Here is a 15,703-nt window from a genome sequence, read left to right on the forward strand (position 1 = left end):
CTTTGTCACATTTTATCCATGTTGGATTTAAAAAAAAAGAGTCAAAAATCACACAAGCTGGTGACAAATAATAAAAGTACTAATTCTGTTATGTCATGTGAACATTTTAAAGTATATTATGCCATAGGGCAGCACTTTTTTTTTTCTGAATTTTAAGTTTAATTTGCAATTTAAACAGTTAAAAAATTCCATATGCAGTGCATTGATCATGGTTACAGTGGGTTTCATTCAGCAAAACCAGGTCAAAAATAGTTGGTTTTCCCACAATGCACTAGGTTCTCTTGCTGCACAAAATGCAAGTCATTGGTCTATGGTCAACTTTGACCTTTCTGTGTTACACAAATGAATAGAAGTGTCCAATAGTCGTGTTTTTTATTTTTTATTTTATTAGGATGGGAATTTTTGGGCAACTGTAAACATCCCGGTAATTGTTATTATACATTAGATACATTTTTAATTAGTTTTAATCCTAGTTAGAATAGGATCCAGCTAACTTCAGCAGATGTTTTTATTCGTTTCTATTTATGTCTCTACAATGTTTTAATTTGGTTTTATGCTTTTAATTATTTTATTCTCCACGTGTACAGCACTTTAGGTCTCTTTGGCTGATGGTGGGAGGTGCTTTATAAACAAATAACTGATGATGGTTTTTATCCATAGATTGTTTTACATTGCTGTCTTGTCAACAGACAGACTGAGATTTGAACCCCAGACCAGCCAATTAGCTAACCGGCTCCTTAGCTTAATGTGTTAGAAAGCTAAAGCTGTATGACATAATGAATAGAACACAATCTTATTAATGTAAGGAAATGTGCTTTATGATTTTGTAATGAGTAAACAGAATGAGCATTCAATAAAAAAAAAGTCTGGTTTCTGTGGTGAAGGAGCAGAAAACTAAATGTCTTTCACAGGTGGACTGGGAAAGTCCTGACCCTAAAGCCTCAGAAAATGAGCTTGAAAAGGCTCAACAAACCACCGAAAATATCTCTTTTACCAACATTAAACTGTCAAAAATGTGTTTTCTGCAGTCAAAGCTCCAGATCCTTTTTTTTTCATACCAGTTGTTTAGTCTTCTCAGACTCCTGGCGGGCGTGTTGTCGTTCCTGGATGGAGGCTTTGGTCTTCTCGTCTGCCAGCTCCTTTTCTCTCTGGGTAATCTTGGCCAGCTCCTCCTTCAGTATCGCCTGCTGCCGTTCAAACCTAAAAGGTTTGGCAAAGACAAGAGTTTGTTTATTCCCAGAAGGATGCATTTGTTTTCTCACTCAGCCTGGTTTGACTCTTAAAAGAAAGAAAATGTCCACAAGGGGGCAGCACATTTCCAGTTTTCAGAGGCCGCTGGATGCAGATCTAAACAAATGTGAGTCACCGCTTAACCCAGAATGAACTTCTACTCATCTAAAAACTTCATACATGTTGCAAATCAGTCTGTTTTGCTCATCTCTTCTCATCTGCCTAGAAGGTTTGGCTTAAAAACCAGTTGACTGAAACCTGTATAAACTACTAGGTTTGATAAATCAATGGCTTTTATACATTTATTTGTTTGTCTTCTTCAAGTTTTCTGTTTTGTTTTGGTTGCTTAAAAAAAAACCTAATTCCAAAACTGGACTCTTCTTTAAGTTCCCCATACCTGCTGGGTTTGGAGGACCAGGATGGAGGACCACAAAGGGAGATGATAAGGGATACATTCAGATTTCACAATGTCTGGTTCAACAACAAAATAATACATAAATCACATTCTAAGTGTTTAGTTCCACTTTTTTAAACTAATAAAAGAACCTTAGAATCGATCCTAAAGCTGACTGGGAGCCAGTGCAAAGATTTCAAAATGGAGATTCTCAGATTCCACAACAGGACTTAGCTCAGAAAAACTTCTCGTCTTCCTTCAGACGTTACCCACCTTCTCTGATCTTCTTTAGCAGTGGACGCTGGTTTGCTGGACGGCGCTCGGGACTCTGGCTTCTGCCTGGACTGAGAGGCAGAGCTAGAGCCAGGAGAGGAACCTGATAAAACAGGGGGGGTCATATAAAAATGAATGTTTTTTTTGCATAATTCTGCATGTTTTTGTGTCATCAGTATATTTCATGACACACACACCAACAGCTATTTACAGGTTTTAAGTCTATTCATACCTGGAAGACGAATCTCACAGGATGCATCGACTGAACTTAACTTCTGCACACACACAGCTACACACAAGATCTGCATGACCAATATTCTTCACCCATGCCCATATTTGGGCAAAAGTGAATATGGAGGTGGGTTGAACAAACATGGTAAATGGCGTATACTAATAAAGCGCTTTCTACCTTCTTTCTAAGGCCCAAAGCGCTTTACAGTCACAGTCCCATTCACCCATGCACACACATTCACACACACACATTCACACACTGTGCTGCTTATAGTGTACCTTCATCACACTGAATGCTCCAGCCCACCCACACCCCAGAGCTAGGGGCAGACCGCGGGCCCGCCACCACAGAGACGGAACCAGAGGGCAAGACCCAGCAACCCCCCGTCAAGAAGTAAGAGAAACAGAGAGCGCGCAGAGCCGGGGCCCCCCGCCAGGGCAGCGACCCGCTCCACCCCAAACGCGACCACGCGGGACTTACAACCGGCACCCAGATCAGAGGCACGCCACCGTCCGGGAGTCCTGAGCCCCCATCCGCCCCCACCCCCGAGGCAGGCCTGGAACACCCATGGCCAGCCCGCACTGCGCAGCCCCGCCGAAGACAAACCGGGGGAAGCGGCAGAAACCAGCGACCAGCAGAGGCCCCAGACAGGGCCAGGGCCCGGTGAGCCCGAGGACCAGGCTCCGGTTGCTGTGAGCAACGATGGAAAAATTGGGGGGGCCCTGGAGTCCCAAGAAAAGGGGTCCTTCCCGCTCCACGGGCGATACTGCCCTACCCAGCTCAGATGTGGACGTCCTCCCCGCGTGGAAAAAGAGCTGCAAGGTCAGGGGCGCAAGGGACCCCTAGCCCCACCCAATCCTGGGGGGGGGGGGACAGGGAACAGTCCAATCAAAATTTGTGGACCCCTATGTGTCTAAAGCCAAGAAAGCCTGATTGGGGGGGGGGGGGGGGGGGGGGGGGGGGCTTTTAGCTGTAATTTATGTATTTCCTCAATTGATAATCATGTTTTTTCCCCAGATTGATCATTTCTTTATCACCCCCCACTACCAACTTGTTCATGCAGAATGACCAAATCTGTATTTTTTCCCACAGCCTCCACTGTCTCTGGAGGGTTGTGACCACCAGAGCGTGGTCCTTACCGGGACGGAGGGTTTCTCAGAGGTGTGATGCCTTTGTGCTCCCATGATGTTTATACCCAAACACTGTTTCAACAACTGATAACTGTGGAACCTTCAGCCTTCTGGGAATTGTACTCAAGCAAGACCCAGACTTTTGTGTTGTGTCGACCAAAAACAGAAAAAAAAAAAACCTCCTGTGACACAGATTCTTGTGTTAAAACCCAGACAGGTGATCGTCTCCACCTGAGACACAAACTTATATGTATCTCAGCTATCAGGACGGGCACTTTGGATGTTTTCAGCAAAGACTTTTCTTGTGGGACACAAAATAATTCACCAATTGTGAAGTGAACTATACCTTTGTCTCCTTGAGGGCCTGAGGACAGTGATGATTGACTGATGTTGGCTACTCCTCGCATCCTCTGAAGAACATCTTCTGACAGCTGGTAAAGAAAAAAAAGAGCTCGCTTAGTCACAATATCCAGATTATAAGCATAAAGATCTCAACTCTGCAATAGCTATAAAAACTCAGAATACCATGAATGTTTGAGGAAACACAGCAGGCCTATTTAATTTGGGCGCCTGCTTGTGAATGGCCCAGGAAAAATGGCTAAAAAAAATAAATAGCTACATGAAAAACCACAGGAGGCAGATCAAGTCTATGAGTCACTGATTCTGTGACTCACAACTTTACATGTGTAACCAGCGTTTCTTTTTCTTTTTTCTTTGTTTAAACAAAGTTTTTTTCAGTAAACTGCAAAAAAAAGACTTATATAATAGCAAAACGTTTTAAAAAGGGGCCAACTACATTGGTATGGGTTTTTACCCCCATGCAGCCATTAAATGTAAGAATTACCTTAAAATTTATTTTTAAAAATGAAATAGAAAAAGTCAGTCAAAACACAAAGAAAGATCTAAACTGCAACCCCTCATTCGGCTGGATGTGTACAGCTAAAAGCTTTTTAAATAATTCTGAACTTCCCCAACAATAAAACACACAGACAGTTATGGTGTAGAAAAACTAATGTTGATTTTATTTGGCTGCATAAATGTCATTTATTACACTTTGCTGAGTGGCCGATCGCTCAATTCCTACTCCTAGTATTGGTCGTGAACGCATCACTGTCAAGCCAGCTATTAAACCAAACTTGATTTAAAATCTGTTCAATTAAAACTGTTAAATTAACACAGAGCCTCGCTTACAAATGTAATTTATTAACAAAACAAATAATAGTATAGCCCAGTCTGTGTAGTTTGTTTTTCATGTTTTATTCGTCCCTTATTTGTTGCTATTATTAGCTGAATTCGATTAAGATATTAGCCAAAACCCAAGCAACATGCTAAAGTCCAAACGCGTCATTTAAAACAATATTTACGCATCAATGTAGATAATATTTGCGCCGAATTCACTATAACACACCAAAGAGTTATGAGATGTGTTGAAAGTTTATGAAATGTTTTTGTTTTGTTGGAAAATAATGAAGGAACGCTAAAAAGCGCTTGTTTACGAACGAGGTTCGGCGTAACCGAAAAGGTCACTTTGGTTCATCCCTGCTGAGCCAGCCCCTTCCTCCCCGTCTGTCCTCACCGTTTCGCCACTTGTTTCGTGGGTTCTGGACGAAGCTCTGCCTTCGCTTGGAGTACATTTAGATGTGGAGGAGACATCTTTCGGCGGGGAGTCAGCGCTCCACACACCCTATTAGCCTTATCATCACACGCTAGCAGAAGTAGCATAATTACCTTTACTCCGCGAAGGATCCGGACTCTGTCCTCCTCATCCACGCCATAAGACACTTTTCTGGTCGTACTTTCCCCTAAGCCCATGCCGTTTGTTAGAATGAGCCCCCCCTCTTTAATGAAAATACTGATAGTACTATCAAAGAATTCCGTTAAGCCCCTGTCCAATGACAGAATGTGTGACAGATGGGATGCGGGTTGCCAGGTTTGCTTGGAAATGTCCCCAAATGACCCGATGTTTGCGTGTAAGTGCAGTAACCTTTTCATATGATTGATTTTTATTTATTTATTTTAAGTGAAGCAGCAATTTTTTTTAAACATTTCTTAAAAATTTAAAAGTTGCAATACTTGCAAAATACTTTAGTAAATTTAGGGGGTTATCATCAGATTTGGCAACGCTTACACCATATGCTGCATTTTATACAATTTAATTAAAAGTACCTTTAAAAGTAAATAAAAATAATAAATCTTTATGGTAACGATGAGTCAAACGTTTGCCAACAGACAGCAAACATTCTGTTCAAAGTTTATTTAACCCCCAAACACAAAACATGTCTATAATTCTTCTTTCCATGGTGGTTCACCGGGTTAACTTTGCACAATGACATTGACAGCTGGTGCAGGTGCACACGTTTTACTATAGTTTGGAAAAAAAAGAAAATAGGAGACAAAACTAAGACCTCTTTACCAAAAAAGGTGAATCAGCCAGTGTCTATGTACTTTCTATTTAATTGTTTTAACAGAAATGTAAAAAAAAGAAAAAACTGTAAACATGTTTTATTGTATTAGTTGTTTTTTGCTCATAAGTGTAAATATATTTAGAATTATTGTTTCTCAGTAATTCCTCCCCATCAATAAGTCAATACTTTTGTCATTACAAGATTTAAATTAACATTTAGGAATTTAAAACATATGATACACCATAAATGATAGTTTGTGTCTTTTATAAACAAAAAAAAGAACAAAGCTTTCGTGTTAAAGGAATGCCTTGGCTTGTGGATCTCCAAAATGTTCTGTAAAGTTGATAGTGAACAGTCATTCTACATTCCATTATGAAGCGTGATCCAGGAGTCTGGGTTGCTTGAATGAATGCTGAATGCTGGGAAAACGGGTTCTTTGAACACAGCTTTGAAGGTGTAGATGTGCTCTCTGCTGCCTTTGATGCTGTGGAACGTCAGGGTTCCACCCTCATAGTCCAGCGCCATCTCCAGTTTGGTTGGATGAGGCTTTTTCTCTGGAATCACAACATTACTGGAGGAGCTGCACACGGTGAGTTTGCCATTTTTCCACTGGAGTCTCCAAGACACGGTGTTGTGACCCAGACGGCTGTGGTCACCGCGGCGTGGGATGCTCTTGTAGCACACGCCCATGGCCCACATGCAGTTGGGCCCAACTTCCACCACCCAGACGTGCTGACCGCTGGAGAAGCCCTGGCTGCATAGAACCTGCGGCGCACTGGTGAAGCGCTCCGGGTGGTCCATGTAGGGCTGCTTGTTGGAGGTGAACCTGACTGTGCACAGGTCAGTGGACACATTTAAGTTGGGGTGGGCGGTACAAACGTTAAAGGTGAGCTCCTGCGGGTTGAGGAGGATGTGAAGGGCATCGATGAGCCGGGTCATTTCTGAGCGGAAGTCCAGGGTTTTCAGGCTGGTCTGCAGGCGCTTGGTGTTGACTGGAGGGCTTAGGGAGATTTTGTTGGAGAAATTGCTCGTGACAGCATCCCTCAGCTGTTCTTCTATCATCATAAATCTGGAAAACAGGTACAAAAGCACACAGTCCATAAATCAAAACAATAATGAAAGAAGTTTCCTTGTACACTGCAGCGCTTTTGCTCAATCAGTGTAGACACAGTAGCATTTAAGGAGTTGGGAAGGCTTTTGTGCTCTACCTGCGTATGAAGAGGCATGTATCTCTCTCATTGAGCACCTGTGCAGTTTTCCTCTGGATCTCCAGCAGCTGCTGCTGCGACTCCCCCAGTGCGTTCACTTCCAACTGCGTGCTTTTCCTGCGCTGCCCCCTCTCCTCCTCCAACACCGTCAGCAGACGGTCCCTGTACCTGCAGATACGTACGTCCATGTCCTTCATTGGCCTTCATCACTGATGATGTTCAGGTCCTTTTATTTCCCATGAAACCATTACTCACTACAACAGCTATTATAGAAAAGAAAAGACGAAGCCAAATGAAAAACAAATCCATTCACTTATTCCCATCTAAGAAAAGTAAAGGGGGACAATCCTTCCTCCTCAACTGGACTTAACAGCAATCAACATAACATTTTTAAACAAATTCTCTTGCAAATTGAAGAACACATTTAGGTAGGTGAACTCCTGTCATTTAAAAAGGTGACGAAGTCTTTAAAGTCCCACTCTGATTCTATTCTGATTTATTTTCAAAGTCTTCCCAGTGGTCTTTTAATTATGATTACACCGTGGGGGGGGACCTAGGAACACGTGGCGCCGGGATCCAGAAGCAGGGTTCGATGGCTTGGGGAAAACGCTGGGACAGCTGGAAGAACTCGCCCAAGACCGGCCCACCTGGAGAGCCCCCGCATGCGGCCCATGTCCCAACAGGAAGAAACAGGCGAAAGAAAGAAGTAGAAGGAACCGTTTTGAGCCAAAATGTAAAAACGTTTTTTGTTTTTTTTTTAGAACATAGTTTCTGCAGAGCGGCAGGAGTTGTGGGCGGGACTGTTGGGGTGCAGCAACCCCACCCCCACTTTGCATCACCCATCCATTTACGTGCTCCCCCGCTAGCTTACAGTCCCTCCCACCCCCCACCCTAACTTTACTGGTTCCACAAAAAATGGCGAGCAATATTGGAGCCGTTCACAGTGGGGGACAGTGGGGCGAACAATAACATGGGGGGGGGACTCTGCAGCAGTTCATCTTTTTTTTTTTTTTTTTTTTTAATTCCTTACCTATATAGGAAAACGTCTGTCGAATATCTTCGTCACTGTTCCGCTTTTAGACAGCATCAATGTCAAGAATCCAAACGTTTAATACGCATTTCAGAACCAAAACCCCTTTTAAATGTTAAGCAAATGCATTTTATGTACATTATTTTGACTTGGAAACCAATATTGAATTTATTGAATTGTTACTTTCCAGAAGAAACAAATGACGTCTTGTCTTTTCTTTCATTTGTCAGATTTTACCAAAGAAGTTAAAATAAATAAAGATACTTAAATGAAGGAACAAAATAGAACATTATGGAGTGAAGTCAGTAAAAAAAATAAGAATTATTTTCCAAATGGTCATTGTTTGTCCCCTTTTTTTGCATTTCCTCTCCTTTTGTGTCCCTTTTTTCATTCTTGACTTTTCTTTTATTAATTTCCTTTTAACCTGTTCTTCTTTTCCGTGTTTTGTCTTCCTTCCTGCACAGTAGGATTTTGACGTTTATCTTACATTGTTAGAATTTTCTGTGAGATGGTTTGCATTTTTTTCTTTTATTGCATCATCAGTACAACGATCATGATCATTTTCAGCGCCGCTCGGTTATCTATGCTTCATTTGACCATGTTTTTTTTTTGTTTTTTTGTTTTTTTTAATCTCTTTGAAGACCTTCAGTCTGCTGGCTACTTGCTGTTGACGGAATGTTCCATTGCCGCAGAGGGATGGGGGAGGATGGACACTTTCACATGAGCAGTCTTATGCGTTTTATATGTTTGGCGACCTCTGAACGGAAGATTACTGGTTTGATACCTGCCTTGCCTGCCCATGAGTCGAAGTGTCCTTGGGCAAGACACTGAACCCCACCTTGCCTCTGGTGGAAGCTTGGCCCCCGTGCAGTGTGTGACTGAAGCGCTAGGGGCCTTCGGGGAAGGTAGAAAACCGCTTTACAAGTGTACGCCATTTACCATTTCGTTGATTTCAGTCATTCTAGGATGGGGTAAAATAACAAAGGGTGTGGAAATTATTTTAGACACTTTTTCAAGTTGCGTTTTTTCATCTGCTCCTGATTCACAGTGATTTGAATAAAGACTAAAAGAAAATGCTAATTTAAGCTTACTTTTTTTTTATATATAAATGTCCTCCATCATCAGAAAAACACAAGAACATGTTAGAAACACCAAAAGCCCATCTGTATATTCTGTGTTTTTACTTTATTTAATTTTATTATTACGCATAACATACGTTATGTCGTAATAGTGTACATAAGTTATTACTTACTTTTTTTACTTTTTCTGTTTTTTGCACATGTTGAACACCCCTCACTTTTGCACATTGCTGTCATTCTTCTCTGCTTTTTGAACTGCTGTAACAATTGAATTTCCCCAATGTGGGATCAATAAAGAATATCTCAAAAACACAATTTTCATTGGAGTGGGTCTTTAAAAACAAAACTTTCATCAGCTCTACTATTTGCCTCATCAAAAACTGTCCTGTGACTAAAGGTTTACACACCGCACAATACAGGTGTGCATCATGTGGAGACCGTCCTTCTGTTACCTGTCCACCAGTCCCACAATGCTGTCCATGAGTGAGACTGCCTTGTTGACGATTTTCTCTGCTATGGCCTCGGAGACTCCCTGGTCATTTGTCACCTTCTGCAGGAGGCTCTGTGTGAGCTGCAGGCGTGTCGAAAGAATCTGCAAACACACATTCAACGCAACGAATGTCTATTGTGTGGAAGAAAATGGAGCAGAAATTCTGGAACAACCGGATCTATTTATAGTGCTTTGCTCATTTTCATTTCTCAGATTCTTGTTCCGATAACAAGGTTGGACAATAAGCGTTACTCAAGGTTTCTTTTCCCTGATAAAAATCAGTCAGACGGGAAACCGGAGACAAAGTCTTCAGCTGTCATCTTTACGTAAAACTTTTGTCTCTCTGCATGCATTCCACAGCAAACCAAACGTCAAACCATCTCTTGTTTTATTTTAAAGTCTTGTGAAATGTTCTTCAGCGTTTCATCGGCACTAAAGCAAACCTTTCTCTGTGCAAACTGTTTCTGATTGGGTTGGGATTTCTTCATTTAAATGATCCACAAAGTTTGTGCATGGACCAAAATATAAATTTTTAACTACTTTAATTTGTCATGAACATAGACACGCCGATTCATTCATTGCTCTGAACTTGTCTAAGGTGAAAGGGTCAGATGGGATGTAGCTCACCTTGCTGCGGTTCTCCAGCGCTCTTCTCATCTCCTCCTCAGCGACGCTGAAGGTCAGGACATCGTGATTCTGGTGTTGTCCTTCCACAAAGCACTTGGCGCACAGAGAGGTCATGTCGTTGGAGCAAAAGTACTCAAGGGGGCAGCAGTGGAGGATGCAGGTCTTCACGTCCACCTCCTCCTGGGGCTGCGCCATGGAGTGGTTCCTGAAGCTCTCCTTCTCCTGGTGCTTCTGGAGGTGCCTGGAGCACAACGACACCTCGCACTTCAGGCAGGTCTTTACGGCAGGTGATGGGCTGTCTATGCAGTAGTCACAGAGGTAGGTGGATTTGACCTCCGGGTCAGACTGGGCCTCCCTCACAGCCGAGCTGGAGCGATAACCCTCGATGATGTTGCACAGCTTGAAGTTCTTCTGCAGTGAGTCCATACCATTGAACTCCTCGCGGCACTCAGGGCACCGGGGTAACACTTTACTGCTGACGTCCACGGTGTCAGAACTCTTGCTGATGCAGTCCCGACAGTAGTTGTGGCCACAGGGGAGGACCACTGGATCCTGGTAGAGCTGGAGGCAGATGGGGCAGCTCAGCTCCTGTGCCAAAGTCTCTTCTGGTTTTGATGAAGACATGGCGCCTTGATGTTCTCCTTTTGCTGTCTGTGTTCTAGTGAGACTTGTCTCTGAACTCTTTCTTCACCTATTGGTTCTTATCTTTCCCATCCATCTGGCAGGTCTGCAGGTACATGTGACGAGGCAGGTAACAGTGCGAGCAGGCGCGTCAGCCTTTCATACTTATCTGAAAAGCAGGAGGTGGTTCCAAACTTGTGTACAGAACAACATTCCAACCTAAGAAGCTGTTAGTCCTCCACTGGCAGGAAGCTGCTATTACAGGCCACTGTGGATGCTACAGAGTGCACAAATTCAGAAAGTTTCATTGAAAATGGGGACAGTTACAAAAAATTGCAAAACAAGGCAACTTAAAGGTCTTGGAAGATGAGTAGAAAAAGTTGAACATTTATTTCTGATTTGGAAATTTACTTATTTTCTTTAGGAAAAGTTTGTTCAGCTCATAGAATGGTAGCTCAGGTGGAAAACCTAAAAAACAAAACGCACTCCTGACTTTCTGTGCATGCACCTTTAGCATATGTGGGAAAGTGTAGGTACTGTAGACACAATCAACCTCTGAGCAATTCAGTCCACTGTTGACTGTAAGCACTGTCATCAGAAAAACACTTATAACCTCCATGCTTTCAGTGCATTTGTGGCTACAATTTGTTTTTTTTTTTCAAACAGGCCTTTCAAACAAGAGTGAAGTTCTGCAGATGACAGCATGTAAAGTAGAAGAAAACAAGCATTCGGGGAAGCTGCAGGGAAAGTTCCTCCAAGTTTAGCAGCACGTTCCATGCAAGTGTTTTCAAAATACTTGGAAACTGCAGGTTCAATGTCCAGATGCTTGTTTGAGATTAATACACAAATAAAGGACAATCAGCACCAAGGAGGTTTACAGAAAACACACTCAGAATGTAATTCAAAACCTTGGAGTCAAACATATTTAAACCAACATACAGATTTTATTTTTAGCAATTTTCTGAAAGATTCCACTTCAATGTTTGGCTTTCTTCCTGCTACTGAATTATCACACCCTTATTGTGCATCTGTAACTGGCCGATCTCGCCTTTCAAGTCTTGATCAGAAGTGACTGCTGCACACACACACAACAAAACATTAAGGCGCTTGATTGACACCACAGCCTTTCCCCGTCTAATGAGACGCATGTCACTGTCTTTTCTTGGTCATGTGTTCATGGGCTTCATCAGGACGATTACCTCTTCTCGACAATCCTAAAAACATGCATTTCAGGTTCTGAGACTTCTGCCGTGTGAGAATGAGACTGTTCCAAGTGTCTGAGGATGCACTGATCGCAGGGTGTCTATGGCAGCCTAAAAACAGGAAAATAACACTGATCTTAAGAAGCAAATCACCAGAAAATAGTAAAATGATCTGTCCATGCAACTATTTAAATCTGAAGATAGAAAAAGCCTAGAAACCAGGAGTTTCAGACAAGCTTGCAAAAAGGGAAGACTGAGATGGAAAAAAAACTATAGAATAGAATTACTTAATTTGAAGGTTATGTAACCCAAAATTAAGTTTTTTTTTAAAATTAATTTTAGAACAAAATGAGAATCTTTGAACAAGTTGGTCCATCTCAATATTTCCTCATGAAAACTAAAACTAGCACTTATTCTTAGAACATACCGGTAAGTCCTAATTTTTGTTTCCAAAATAACAACTTGAGTTTTTTGGAGTCTGAAAGTTTTTCTACTGTCCAGTGTATGTAGCAGAAAGATTTAGACGCGTTTTAATAACTTATTTCTAGGTCCAAACTCTTAATGAGACAGAAACGTTCTCCTCTGTGCCGATTTGGAGAAAAGCTTGGAAATGTGTAGAACAAAGTTAAAACAACCTTAAACCTGCCAGAGTGTCTAAAAACAAGGTTTGACATCTTTGCAAGTATCAAAGTTTGCAGTGTGAAAACATGCCTTTAGTAACTCCCAACGTAAAACCTCCGTCTGGGTGAAAAACTGTAAGAAAAAAATTCTAATGAGAAAAAGAAAAGGCATCTTGCTTTTTAACAATTTGGTAAAGATTTTTCAGTCTATTCCCTCACTGTAGTGAACTAGACCAGATTTACTGTGCACACAAATAAAAAAACCTCCCTTCCAGGCAAAGTTTTTAGCTTCTTTCTCCACACCAAAGTGACGGCTCATTTCCCTAAATCAACCAGAATATCCAAGGAAATGATTCCTACCTGTCCAATGTAAATGTGTCCTGCAAACTAAAGCATCCAAACCTCTCACAAAAAATGTATTAACATGACAATCCTGCAGAGGAATTCTGGCTCGTATTTTCATGCAACTCTGCTTTCGTGCATGAGCAGTGTGAATATTTTATGTAGAGTTCTCTAAAATCCAACACAGTGATGGATATGGGTTTAAAAGTGATATCTTTAGCAGAGTATGCAGTTTCAAACATGTTTTAGAGGTCTTTACTTTGGTTGACAGAGGACTTTGTTATCAGCTCAGTGCCTGCAGGGCATCAGCAAAAAATAAAACTCGTAATTCCTCCACCACCATGCTTGAGACCTGATATGATGAGTTTCTGTTGATATTCAGTTTTTTCTTCCAAAGACTCAGCTGGACATTAAAACCAGAAATGAGCCTTTGTCCAAAACGTCATTTCATATTGATCCAGTTTAGCAGACTCTATTCCCATATGTGTTGTTGTTTTCAATTAAGTGCACCATCATGAATGGCAATTTTTGAAATTAGGCTTTGAAAGTCTGAAAAGGCATTTTTGCTGTTAATGGGAGAAGAGATAGTGTCTCAATGTCACAAGAATGGGCAGACAGGTTGGTCCAGTTGCAGCCGGTTTATTAGCTCAGCTAAAAGTCCACAAAGCTAAATCAGGGCCAGGCAGCCAGGGGTCGATAACGAGCACGAGAACATCAGAGAAACAACTAGAGTAATCAGGATACAGGCAAGAGTCGGGGGCAGGCGGAGTCAGAAACGGATTCAGAAGACAGAAGATCAGAAATAAACATATCGCTCAGTGGGTGAAGGCAAATCGGCACATACAATACTTTACACTGGGTGAGGCTCACTGCAGTGTTTAAGCATGCTGAGACTGATTGGGTGAATTAGAGTCAGGTGTGTGGCATCCAGGAAGTGCATGCTGGGGTTGCTGGGAGATGTAGTGTGGTTAGAACTCTTGAGATGGTTCCCGCTGGTGACTTCTGACACTTCAACACAGCAGCAGTTTTTTACATGAATATATATAATAAAAGAAACGTATACTTTTACATTGAAGCTGCAGAAAAAAAAGGCAGATTTAGGTTCAAATACGAACTTATGCAACTCAGGTTAAGCTTCAGGCAAACGAGACGCCAGTCTGTCAGACGTTACCCGAGGCGGTCGCTTCATGCAGAGAAGTGTCTAGCCTTACCTCAGCAGTGGAGCGGTGTGTCTCAAGTTCAAGTTTAAGATGTGGCTATGGTTTAAAAATGTTCCCAAACCTGCATAAAACATCACTTCGAATTTTGATACATTAAAACATGCTTATGTTCTTTTCAAGTTGTGCAGATTCAGAGATTCTAACGAAGATGAAATGATAGAAAACAACCGTAAATACACAAAACTGTCACTAATTTTTACATTTCTTTTGCATAATTTTTCATTGTTTATGTTGGTAAAAGTAAAATACTAAGAAAAGTTGAGGATGACATGAAAAATGCAGCATTATTCAATATTCTGCTCTTGATATTACGTTTTTTTCAATATTCTTTTCTTACACTTTTATAATCAAACTGAAGAACCACTAAACTTTTTACATGTTAAAAGTGGCGTGTCTGGAAGCTAGAAGTAAAAAATCTTTGCTGACGGGTGAGTTTTGGTTGGTTTTCTCTTTCCCTCTGTAATGTAGTCTTTTTACTGTACGTTCCTTCAGGTTTTTCCCATCATCAGACCAGAACCGGATCACGGTTCTGGATCACCAACATTCCTTCTGCGCTGCAGACATTCTGTTCCCTGCGCATGAAAAACTGCGAGCAGCCCTGTTTCTAAAATTAGACCATCCGCTTTCGAGATGAGCTAAGACTTTTTTTGGGGTTTGTTTCATTGTCTCACAGGTTGTCCGTGACTCAGGTTGATCTAACAAAAGCTGAGTTCTTGCTGAACTGGTTCTCATCTGCAGTAAACCCTCCTGCAGAACCACATAAACTTCTAAAGCAGCAACGAGAATTTAGTTTTCTTTTATCAAACACAAATTACAACCGTCTGCAAAAATTCAATTAACTTTTTATTACTATTAGCATTACGAAACTTTAAACTCTATTATCCTTTTTGATACTTTTTTTTGTTCAGTTGCAGCTGTGGAAAAATAATCTGCAGATTTAACACTTTTTGCCAAAAGTTTATGGCATGACAAAAGCTGCAAATCAAACTAAATGATCTGTCATTCATCTAAAACTACTTTCTTTCTCCTCCATCTTCCTGTCTTTCATTCTTCATTAGACGGTTCCTGTTCCTCTTTCCTCATTCCAAGGTGCACCTTTTCTATTTGTACTGTAAATATGAAAAGTGAAACAGTATTTGTTTAAATGTTGGCAAAGAAGTCCTGAACGTATAATATGGCTTTGAAGAATCTCTGTGTGAAGAATGCTGAAGAGCTGAAACCAAGCCAGCTGCTTTCTTCTGCCACCTGTCTGCACATCTGCAGAACCGCTTTTCTGAGAACCACAGTGAAGTTCTGAGATCTTCTGCAAAATCCTCTTTTTGAAAAACTTCTGTTCAAGCTGAAGGTTGATCTCAACAGCGTCTCATGATCAGTTCAGGTGTTTATTTCTTTAAGGTTTTGTCTTTTCAATTCAGTTTTATTTACAACAGTGTTGTAATATTGGGGGCTCCACTCATTGTACAAAACACACAATTAGTTATAAAACACAATAACTGATTGCTAAACTGAACTGGGCCTCCCTTCCTTTAGACCGTCCTTCTCGGCAAGGAAAAACAGATTCCAGGAGAAAAAACAAAAGAAACCTCAGGGGTGTCCACAT

The 15,703-nt window shown here is 41.4% G+C and overlaps 2 protein-coding genes across 14 annotated transcripts in view; both read right to left on the reverse strand.

The window, feature by feature from the left end:
• chchd6a (coiled-coil-helix-coiled-coil-helix domain containing 6a) overlaps positions 1–5,197 on the reverse strand; it is a 66,054-nt gene extending 60,857 nt beyond the window's left edge. For 3 of the 10 annotated variants that reach the window (XR_002873500.2, XM_023956341.2, XM_023956342.2), the window contains exons 1-4: positions 4,988–5,196; positions 3,606–3,690; positions 1,898–2,000; positions 1,059–1,200 (exon numbers count right to left, since the gene is read on the reverse strand). Coding sequence is in view for 5 of the 10 variants with exons in the window: in XM_023956341.2 (XP_023812109.1) it covers positions 1,059–1,200; positions 1,898–2,000; positions 3,606–3,690; positions 4,988–5,071 (414 nt within the window). In the remaining 5 variants the exon portion in view is untranslated. The other 7 variants (XR_002873501.2, XM_023956340.2, XR_013657257.1 and 4 more) reach the window with 4 other exon arrangements.
• Positions 5,198–5,695: 498 nt separating this feature from the next.
• LOC101159915 (E3 ubiquitin/ISG15 ligase TRIM25) overlaps positions 5,696–15,703 on the reverse strand; it is a 28,033-nt gene continuing 18,025 nt past the window's right edge. Inside the window, exons 2-6 of one of the 4 annotated variants that reach the window (XM_078949965.1) lie at positions 10,939–10,996; positions 10,099–10,825; positions 9,434–9,573; positions 6,873–7,040; positions 5,696–6,733 (exon numbers count right to left, since the gene is read on the reverse strand). In XM_078949965.1, coding sequence (XP_078806091.1) covers positions 6,025–6,733; positions 6,873–7,040; positions 9,434–9,573; positions 10,099–10,722 — 1,641 coding nt within the window. In that variant the 5' untranslated portion in view covers positions 10,723–10,825; positions 10,939–10,996 and the 3' untranslated portion in view covers positions 5,696–6,024. Of the gene's footprint in view, positions 6,734–6,872; positions 7,041–9,433; positions 9,574–10,098; positions 12,033–15,703 lie in introns of all 4 variants that reach the window. The other 3 variants (XM_004070265.5, XM_078949964.1, XM_078949963.1) reach the window with 3 other exon arrangements.

Source organism: Oryzias latipes, chromosome 7, assembly GCF_053564925.1.
Source record: "Oryzias latipes strain Hd-rR chromosome 7, Olatipes_Hd-rR_3.1".
Classification (NCBI taxonomy): Eukaryota; Metazoa; Chordata; class Actinopteri; order Beloniformes; family Adrianichthyidae; genus Oryzias; species Oryzias latipes.